Here is an 11,199-nt window from a genome sequence, read left to right as displayed (position 1 = left end):
GCTCCCTGTGAAGTGTCAGGTCAGAGGGTGCGGTGACGTCTTTACACCGCGCCCACCCCTGAGCCATCACAGGCAGCGCAGAGCGGGATGAGGCTGGAGTCTGGAATTGAGCAGCTGCAGCAGGTGAGGAGGAGGGAGGTGAGTATTGCATTTTTTTTTTAATGTATGGAGGCATGGGACATAATATTAGGGGTGACATCCTGCATGGGGTATTATATGGGGGGGGGTGACATACTGCATGGGGAATTATATGGGGGGGTGACATGCTGCATGGGGCATTATAATGACAGGGGAGTGATATCCTGCATGGGGCATTATATGGGGGGGTGACATGCTGCATGGGGCATTATATGGGGGGGTGACATCCTACATGGGGCATTATATGGGGGAGTGACATGCTGCATGGGGTATTATATGGGGGGGTGACATCCTGAAAGGGGCATTATAACGACAGGGGAGTGATATCCTGCATGGCGCATTATATGGGGGGGTGACATCCTGAATGGGACATTATAACGACAGGGCAGTGATATCCTGCGTGGCGCATTATATGGGGGGTGACATCCTGAATGGGGCATTATAACGACAGGGGAGTGACATCCTGCATGGGGCATTATATGGGGGGGTGACATCCTGCATGGGGTATTATAAAGACAGGGGAGTGATATCTTGCATGGGGCATTATATGGTGGGAGAAAGGGACATCCTGCATGGGGCATTATATGGGGGGTGACATCCTGCATGGGGCATTATAAGGGGGGAACAGCCTGCATGGGGCATTATAAGGGGGAAATAGCCTGCCTATTGGGGACATTTACCTGGCTATTGGGGACCTATGCTGCCTATTGGGGACATTTACCTGCCTATTGGGGACCTATGGTGCCTATTGGGGATATTTACCTGCCTATTGGGGACATTTACCTGCCTATTGGGGACATTTACCTGCCTATTGAAATACCGGTTTGTCTAACTTTACTTATTCTTCATTTTAAATATTGTATTTGTTCCTGTATTGTTTTTTTTACGTCAAAATAAGATATGTGCAGTGTTCATAGGAATTTGTTCATAGCTTTTAAAAAAAAACTATATTCCGGCCCTCCAATGGTCTGAGGGACCGTGAACTGGCCCCGTGTTTAAAAAGTTTGAGGACCCCTGCTGTAGTCTATGGGGCACTTATAGTAACCTGGGACCATTAGTGCGTTCCTTATTGTCACTTGTTGGGATTCTGTATTTTGTATCCCACTATGGTTTTAGCTATTTCTCTCCCAACATTTATCACGTGATGTCTTAACTTATATTTTTTTGTACATAATAAAATTATAGTGTATTTTTCATATCTCCTATGTGTCTGGGGTTCTTTTTGATATACTGATTATTCATATAATTATTTTCATGATACCCGTTAGACTTTTAGGTTAGGTTCTTATCATATTTTAGTTTTGTTCGTTTTATTTTCTCTCTCAAAATGATTTCAGTTTGTTTCCCATTGGATTTGAACAGATATGGGTGACAGTAAAGGCGGAAAAAGTGCTGAAATGATTGTTCTTGGTATGATCTTTTTACACAAGAAAAACCTGGCATTTTCACAGGGGTGTGTAAACTATTTATATATAGTCTAGTAAAAATCACAGTCTCTTAGGACATCACAAGAGAAATAATATGACAAACACATGGACCTTCTGCAGGCTCCCAGCTGTCATAGTAACCCATTGGCTCAAAGCGATTGCGGGGGGCTAACGGGCACTTGAATAAACACACGGGTCAGACTGCAGTACTTAAATGCCGCTGTCAATGATAGAAAGCGGCATTCAAGAAGTTAACATCAGTAATGTATTGAGCCCGCTCCAAACATTCAGACACGCTTCATGGCGTAAAATTATGTCATGGAGCGTTAAGGGGTTAAGCTGGATTTATCAGTTGTGTCTGGCCAATTGTTTTGTGACCAAGCTGGATTTTGTTTAACTTCTGCACCAGTTTGTCATCCTTAGCTTGATAGAATAATATGGTTTGTAGCGTCTTTCTGTTCAGCATTAGTAGTATTCTGATGTACTATATAGCAAAACTGCTCCACACATGGGATTAGCTTTACCATCAGTTTCCCTCCCTATGCAAGAGAGAAACAAAACCAGATCACGTCTAATAGAGATATTAGTGCTGCCTTTATATTTACTATATGTGCATTTGTCCGCTTAATACTGAAATATGAGGTCATTTTCTTTCTAAATATATTTCCAAGTAAATGTATGTGCACACGGCGTCTTTCAGATCTTGGGGCACCTGCCAAATTTTCTCAGGTCGCCTCGGGAAAATGTCGGTGGTCGTATTCTTTAATCACCGCCGGCATCTGTTACTGTATATTTTCAAATATAGAGAGCGGCCAGCTTCTCCGAGGAAGAATAAACATGTCACTTCTGTTAGTTGCTTCAGGGATTCAGAACTCTGCACAGCAATATTGTTTTTACATTTCTGTAAAATGTGCACGTATCTTTATAGTTTTTTTTTTAACTCAACAGACTTGCTATATGTAAAAATAAGAAAATGAGCAATGTCTCTCCAAATCCAGCATGGGATTGCTGCAGCCAATCACTGGGCTCATTGGTCATGCCATTTTAGATAAAATTAGACTCCCTAAGTCAAGTGATTGACTGCATCAGTCGTGTAGTGTAGTCCTGACGTCACCGCCACAGTCCTGTCAACATAGATGGGGACAGCATCAAGGAGGCAGTGCTGAAGTGACAGGCCTAAGGCTAATTTTCTTATTTTTTGTGTTTCTTGATTGAAAAGCTTCAATTTTTACAACAAACACATTAACCCCTCAATCGCACCCATGCCATCCCCATTTCAGTATAACAGATTTATAATAGTTTTGTCACAGCAACAATATAGAAATAATTGTGGACGCAATACATGTTTGAACTATGCAATTTACAAAGAAAACTAATACATATCATCATTGTAAATATGTTTCAGACGAGGGAAAAAAGTAACTCCCATAATTTCATACAGTATAATGTGCATAATATCTTGTAATTAACACTAAATATGGAAAAGAGATGTACAAAACACTATTGTCTCCTTTCATTTAGCACTTAGCTAAGTATTAGATTGGGTCTAATCTGAAATGCATTAATTCTCTGGTATACCAGGGGTATCAAGCTATGGACCCTAAGCTTTTAAGACTTTTCTATAGTGCCTCTTTTTCTGAATACCCTTTTTCAAGGTTTCAGAGCCAATTTATTTTATTTATGAATTCTTGTATCATAGGGCTTTTATTCATCTAACAAATCCTGTACAATGAGTTTATAGGAAATATTGACTTACCCGGATCAGTTGCCAGTAGGTGTTATACATAACCGAGTACACAGACCAAAGCAGTCATGCAGATTTACACCCTATAAATTTATACTTACTCCTCCTTTCCAATACAGGACCACATCATACGTAGAAGTATAATGTTGCCAGCTTTGCATCTTGAGCAGCAGGCATCAGCTCTCGCCCCAACATCATGTAGAAACTTTGTATATACTGTGTAATAGATAGAGGTGTGATCGTTTGTGCGTCGCTAATAACTGTGGGACTCTCTCTAAAATCTCCTGCTATTGTCCCACCTCTGCCTCCTATCTCCATTTGCTGCTCATGGGATACTTATCCAGGTTGAGGTGCCCTCACCGATCAACTATTATAGGTGGCGGCGGCCGCCAGCCCGAACCACTCACTTCATCAATCAAAAAGTAGTGGACAACCTCTTTAAGGTTTTAGCCACCTCGGCACCAACTCTCCTATTAATGCATGATGCAGAAATAGGCAAAAATTGACATAACTGCATTATCTGGGACACATCAGGGTTACAATTTTTTTATAACTAGAAGATCTTGAAGGTTGATCAAGAATGGGAATTCAGAAAATGTCTCAGCTTGTTGATAACACATTCAAGTCCATCACACTACTGTAGATAGAGAATATGCTATCGCTTCAAACAACTGCTATAAATGCTTACAGCTATGCCATGTCTTGAGCGCTGATCTTACAAATGAGAGAGTGCTTAATAAGGTGTTAAACCTTAATAATATGATGTTTCTTCCCTTCTGAGCTTTCCACTGTGCCTGAAAATTATTTCCTGATTACAGGTAGGGTATTGGTACACTCAGGAGAAATTGCCCAACAAACTGTAAGGTTCATTTTTTGCTGTTAGCCCTTATAAAAATGTAATATTTTGGGTTAAAACAACATTTTAGTGGTAAAAATGTAATTATTCTTTCTTCACCAGCCAATAGTATAAAAATTGGTGAAGCACATATGGAGTCAAAATGCTGACTCTACCCCTAGATGAATTCATTGGGGGGGTGTAATTTGTATAATGGGGTCACTTATGGGAGATTCAGCTGTTCTGTTTAATCTATTCCAGCCAAAATTGCGCTCCAGAATTCAATTGATGCTTATTTCTTTCCGAGCCCTGCCGTGTGCCCAAACAGTAGTTTCCCACCACATATGGGGTGTCAGTATACTCAGGAGAAATTGCACAACAAATTGTATGATCCATTTTCTTCTGTTACCCTTGTGAAAATGAAAAAGTTGGGGCTGAAGCAACATTTTTGCAGGAAAATTGATTTTTTTATTTTCATTTTCACGGCGCAACCTTATCAAACTCTGTGAAGCACCTGTGAGTTCAAGGTGCTCACGACACATCTACATAAGTTCCTTGCGGGGGTGTAGTTTCCAAAATGGGGTCACTTGTGGGGGTTTCCATTATTTAGGCACATCAGGGACTCTGCAAACTCGACATGGCGTCCACTATCTATTCCAGTGAATTTTGCGTTCCTGTAGTCAAATGGTGCTTCTTCCTTTCAGACCTTCTGAGCCCTGCCATGTGCCCAGACAGTAGTTTTACACCACATATAGTGTATTGGTGTACGCAAAAGAAATTGCACAACAAATTGTATGATCCATTTTCTCCTGTTACCCTTGCAAATGCAAAATTTGGTGCTAAAGAAACATTTTAGTGGGAAAAAGTAAAATTTAAATTTTTTTCTTCCACATTGCTTTAATTCCTGTGAAGCACCTGAAAGGTTGATAAACTTATTGAATGTGGTTTTGAGCATTTTGAGGGGTGCAATTTTTAAAATGGTGTCACTTTTGGGTATTTTTGTCATATAGGCCCCTCAAAGTCACTTCAAATGTGATGTGGTCCCTAAAAAAATTGGTTTTGTAAATTTTGTTGGAAAAATGAGAAATCGCTGATAAACTTTTAGCCCTTCTGACTTCCTAAAAAAAAAGTTTGATTAAAAAATTATGCTGATCTAAAGTAGACATGTGGCAAATGTTATTTATTAACTATTTTGTGTGATATCACTATCTGGTTTAAGGGAATAAAAGAAAATTGGAAAATTTTCGCCAAAATTCCAATATTTTCACAAATAAATGCAAAAAATATTGAACTAAATTTACCACTAAAATAAAGAACAATGTGTCACAAAAAAACATTCTCAGAATCACTGTGAGACATTGAAGCGTTCCAGAGTTATTGCCACATAAAGTGACACTGGTTAGAAATGTAACATTTGGCTTGGGCAGGAAGGTGAAAACAGGCTTGGGGGGCTGAAGGGTTTAAGAAGCAAATAGGGAAGTTGAGATTAATTACATTACTTTAATCTACTTTCAATAGGGACAGTTTTGACCAGGACTCCAACACGTGGAATAAAGAAATTAATGTGGAAAACCCCTTTAAACATTTTTTGTAATCTTTTTTCAGCACTATTTACTAAAGATAGCTTAATTTTTCAGTGCATTTAGTACATTACATATTTTTGTTGTTTTCAAAGCAGTGATAATGCTGCTAGTATCTTGTATAATAGCTTCATTATGGTTTACTCATCTCACAAACATGCTTCTAATCTTTTCAAAACCTTGTAATGATTGCATCGTAACACACCCTTATGAGCTGACTATGACTGCTATAGGTCTTTTGTTATGTCTGTAATGTCAGAAACCTAAATGCGGCCTTATTATGGATCAATGATGTGTAATGTGGAGACTACAACAGGATATAGACCCATAATGTACATATGAAAACCTCCAATTATACGCAAAGGCACGCAAGGAATTTTCTACCAGAATCTGTCGCTTTAGGAAAGGAAATTGTGGCATTGCATACAATACCATGTGAGGGATGGGCAAGCATTGCTTTAAAAAGACAATCTAGAATCCAATGTGGTCACTATAGGTCTGCAATACAGAAAAACTGGAAATCTGTGAGCTTACGTAAAAGGTTTGTGCACAAATACTGTAAGAACATTACAGTCACGTGTACTGGTAGTCCATACTAACATAGTATTGAGAGATACAAGTAGTATGCCGTCTACATTTATATAGAAACTAGCTATTGAACCTGTTCTACGCCCGGGTGGTGAGCATTTTTATTGGAATATGGTCTCCCATGCTGGTATGTGCTGCCCCCCTCCTTGTATTTGTGCTGCCCCTATCCTGTCCCCACCATCCAATCCTGGTATGCGTGGTACCCCTCACCCCCAATCCTGGTATGCATGGCACCCCTCACCCCCAATCCTGGTATGCGTGGCACCCCTCACCCCCAATCCTGGTATGCGTGGCACCCCTCACCCCCAATCCTGGTATGCGTGGCACCCCTCACCCCCAATCCTGGTATACGAGGCACCCCTCATCCCTATCCTGGTGTGTATGGTATCCCTCATCCTGGTATGCATGGCACCCTATCCCTCACTCCCAATCCCGGTATGCGTGGCACCCCTCACCCCCAATCCCGGTATGCGTGGCACCCCTCATCCCGGTATGCGTGGCACCCCTCTCCCCCAATCCCGGTATGCGTGGCACCCCTCACCCCCAATCCCGGTATGTGTGGCACCCCTCATCCTTATCCTGGTGTGTATGGTATCCCTCATCCTGGTATGCATGGTACCCCATCCCTCATCCCTATCCTGGTGTGTATGGTATCCCTCATCCTGGTAGGCATGGCACCCCATCCTTCATTCCCAATCCCGGTACGCGTGGCACCCCTCATTCCCAATCCCGGTATGCATGGCACTCCTCATCCCCAATCCCAGTATGCCTGGCACCCCTCATCCCCAATCCCGGTAAGCGTGGCACTCCTCACCCCCAATCCCAGTATGCGTGGCACCCCTCACCCCTCATCCCGTTATGCTTGGCACCCCTCATCCCGGTATGCGTGGCACCCCTCATCCCTATCCTGGTATGTATGGCACCCCTCATCACTATCCTGGTGTGTATGGTATCCCTCATCCTGGTATGCATGGTACCCCATCCCTCATCCCGGTATGCATGGAACTCCATCCCTCATCCCCAATCCCAGTATGCATGGCACTCCATCCCTCATCCCCAATCCCGGCATGCGTGGCACCCCTCATCCACAATCCCGGCATGCGTGGCACCCCTCATCCCCAATCCCAGCATGCGTGGCACCCCTCATCCCCAATCCTGGCATGCGTGGCACCTCTCATCCCCAATCCTTGTATGCCTGGCACCCCTCATCCCCAATCCCGGTATGCGTGGCACCCCTCATCCCCAATCCCGGTATGCGTGGCACCCCTCATCCCCAATCCCGGTATGCGTGGCACCCCTCATCCCCAATCCCGGTATGCGTGGCATCCCTCATCCCCAATCCCGGTATGCGTAGCACCCCTCATCCCCAATCCCGGTATGCGCTGCACCCCTCATCCCCAATCCCGGTATGCGCTGCACCCCTCATCCCCAATCCCGGTATGCGTGGCACCCCTCATCCCCAATCCCGGTATCTGTGGCACCCCTCACCCTCAATCCTGGTATGCATGGTCCCCTCACCCCCCAATCCTGGTATGCATGGTCCCCTCACCCCCCAATCCTGGTATGCGTGTTACCCCTCACCCCCCAATCCTGGTATGCGTGTTACCCCTCACCCCCCAATCCTGGTATGCGTGGCACCCCTCACCCCCCAATCCTGGTATGTGTGTACCCCTCACCCCCCAATCCTGGTATGTGTGGTACCCCTCACCCCCCCAATCCTGATATATGCATGGTCCCCTCACCCCACAATCCTGTTATGTGTGGCCCCCTCATCCCTTTCACACTGTACACACATACAAAAAAAATAAACAGTTATACTCACCTTTCTTCTCTGTACTCCAGTGCTGCTGCGTCCTCTCTGCCGGAGGCCGGGGGAGGAGTGCGGCGCCGGAGCACCGCGCTGTCCGGCGCCATTTTGCTGAAGACACACTGTAAAAGTGTCTTCAGTAAAATGGCGCCGGATAGCGCAATGCGCACGCGGCGGTCCAACGTCTTCACTCCGCTCCCGGTCTCCAGCGAAGAGAGGCGCCGCGGCAATGCTCCTCCCGGTCAGGTAAGTATGTAAGTATGGCGCCGGAGATCTCCGGCGCCATATACCTCCTCCTACCTGTAACGGTTGGATGCGTGCTTCTCTCTGGAGCCAGACTGCGCGTCACGCATGCGCAGTCTATCGAGGCTTCAGACAGAGACACGCATCCCGCCTTATGTTATAGATTCGGAATTTCACAGAATCTTCTGATCGCCAACTTAACATTAAATGGCTTATATAATAAAATACACAAGTTCACCTTTACATCTTTTTATTAAACATATATACAAATATTTCTTTAGAGGACCATTACTGGACACACTGACAAATGTGGATAGAAGATGACCACCAAGCTATTCTCAAAAAATGGTTGGCCTTCCATCTTCTATTCAAGACATGGAAAATAAAGTCAAGATTTTATATTACACTAGCTAATTATCCGGAAGTGTCTCCTGATTCTAATAACCTCATATACAGTATAAGATTCTTGGACATGCAGAATTGAGGAATGGTGTCTTCATCTGTTAATTATTAGCAAAGTGAAATAAATGAAAGAGGTAGATATGATAAAAGAAAAAGCACGGACACTGGGTGTAATTTCTTTTTCACCTATGTATAATTTCTTCCATGGTAATTACAGACCCCTGATGTCTTCAGTTTTCCTTCTTAGCCGATGTCTTTATCTTTTCTGTTTTTAAGCAGCAGATAATTTAGTCCAATAACTGTTTCTGCAAAGTCAACCAGTTCAACAAAGTCTGATGTGATGATATTAACACCCATGGCGCCTGGTTTCTGCGTTTTCACCCAATTCAGTATCACTGGAAGATTCCTAGAAAAAAAGATACATCAATAGGACATTATGTATGAAACGCATAACGTGATTAGCAAAAAGGTCACTACCTTACGGATTAATCATGATTCAAGCCTCCTTAAAGGTTCGTCCACTTACTTTAAAGGTGCCACTTGGGAAATAGTTCTTCTGACAAAGAGCTAATTTGCATGTTTTTTATTCAATGGAACAATGCCTATGGGGCTCCATATGCAGTTGGTCACCTTGAAGGGGTTGTCTGGTCCCATCCTAATAATGAACTATTGGTAGTATAGATTCTCAATATGAGTTTCGCATCTGTCCAACACCTGGCACCCACACTGATCAGCTGTAATTTGCTCTGGCGGCCACAAAATATAACCAAATTTAATGAAGATGCAAAGTGCTGCTCCATTCAATGTGTAGTGGCCCTGGGTATTGCAGCACATCTTCTGTCCTTTTCCTATTCTTTTCATATTCACAGCTCCTAGTGCTAACGCTCTTCTGCCCAAAAGATGCATCAAGGGCATTTCACTTAGGCCGGATAAACCCTGCTCGGCAAAGGGGTACTATCTGCGAATTGGATGTCTGACTTGGCTAATATGTCTAATCATGTTGCAAGGCACATTATGAAGAATTGAACATTGGACGTAGCTAAACTAGATCACTAGGAAGATAATTTACTTTCTTTCCATGAGAGAGGAAATTCACAAATATATTAGTATTTTGGGTTTTATTTTCTAAAGATACCCAGAGATAAATGGGCAAACATTAGGATGAATATAATAATATAGTTCATTGTAAGAGAACATGTATATTTATGATTTATTTTGTATTTAAAGGAATATTCCCATCACAGATATTAATGGCATATGCACATATCCCAAGGTAGAATCTATACTAACAGACGCATGTCAATGATGAAAAGAACCCTTTTAAGCAGTTTCACATGTAATATTATACTTTCAAGTAATATTATTTCCTTTACATTTATAATGCATTATTCTGTCCATAGTTCTAGAAACCTTTTTCATTGTTGTGGACATATTTAATGTCGAATATGAAGCTAATGATATACAATAAATAATGGTTACAATAACTGTAAATAGAATTGCCTGTTGATGATGTTTTTTTCATATCCCATTAGTGGCTTAATTGTTATTGCATTGACTTTTAACATTGAAAACTACTTAGAGATGATGGCGTAAGTCCTTGTTGATGTCATGGATGTTTCTAGGGCTTTAGCACTAGCAGCTCTTTCGATGCCTATAATTTGCTAATTCCCTTAAGACAATTTCAGTCTTACCCTGGGAATCTTTAAGAGCTTTATTTTCCTTAGATGACTGTGCCTAGTGTGGAAGTTTGTAAGGATCCCATATCTTATTGTTATTCTACTTTTACAGAATTTCTGCAAGTCAATCATTCAGTTTATCTCTCATCTGCCATATTGCAAATACACATAATGATTCACAGTACAAGTCTCTTGTTTTACACTGAAGTAAGAAGACTAAGTCCATGATAAGATAGTTGAAGGAGCGAGCTGCATATTCAACTGTGCCATCTCTGTATGAAACAATAGCACAATAAAGCTGAAAAATGCAAATTTACCTGCATGCAAATATGAAGCCTTTCATACATAGCATCTTAAAATACCTAAAAAAGTAAATGTTAGTTAGTCTATATTTACCTGTGGACAAGTGTATTCTTTAATCCAGATTTTAGTCCCCTTACAATAGTTTTAACCTGTGGGGTGAGAATGGCCTGAGACACATGAAATGTCCCCCGCTTAGCACGTTCTCCAAGAGTTGTCTCCAGAAATTGAATCAACTTTTGTACATTAGTTGTGTTGGCCCATGGTGCTGGCATCTTATTTCCTGCCCAAAGGAACGGGTGCTCGTTCCAGATATTATAGTGGTAAAAAACAAGAACCTAATTTAGAAAAAAAAACACAAAGATTTAATAACAGAATCATACACAAAGATTTAAAGATTTTCCTAGAGGTAATGGTTAGTGACTAAGGATTCATCACTTCAATTTACATACATAAAAG

At 42.2% G+C, this 11,199-nt stretch overlaps 1 protein-coding gene across 1 annotated transcript in view; it reads right to left on the bottom strand.

Moving 5' to 3' along the window:
* Positions 1-8,602: 8,602 nt before the first annotated feature.
* The window catches only part of PLCXD2 (phosphatidylinositol specific phospholipase C X domain containing 2), a 73,470-nt gene continuing 70,873 nt past the window's right edge, over positions 8,603-11,199 (bottom strand). The window contains exons 3-4 of the mRNA XM_073670674.1: positions 10,837-11,078; positions 8,603-9,170 (exon numbers count right to left, since the gene is read on the bottom strand). Of these exons, the coding sequence (XP_073526775.1) occupies positions 9,008-9,170; positions 10,837-11,078 (405 nt within the window). The 3' untranslated portion in view covers positions 8,603-9,007. The remainder of the gene's footprint in view (positions 9,171-10,836; positions 11,079-11,199) is intronic.

This window comes from Phyllobates terribilis, unplaced genomic scaffold, assembly GCF_046119375.1.
Source record: "Phyllobates terribilis strain yellow unplaced genomic scaffold, ASM4611937v1 Scaffold_2__4_contigs__length_985480577, whole genome shotgun sequence".
Taxonomy (NCBI): Eukaryota; Metazoa; Chordata; class Amphibia; order Anura; family Dendrobatidae; genus Phyllobates; species Phyllobates terribilis.
Note: the sequence above shows the minus strand (reverse complement) of the source record. Positions and strands in the feature narration are given on the sequence as shown.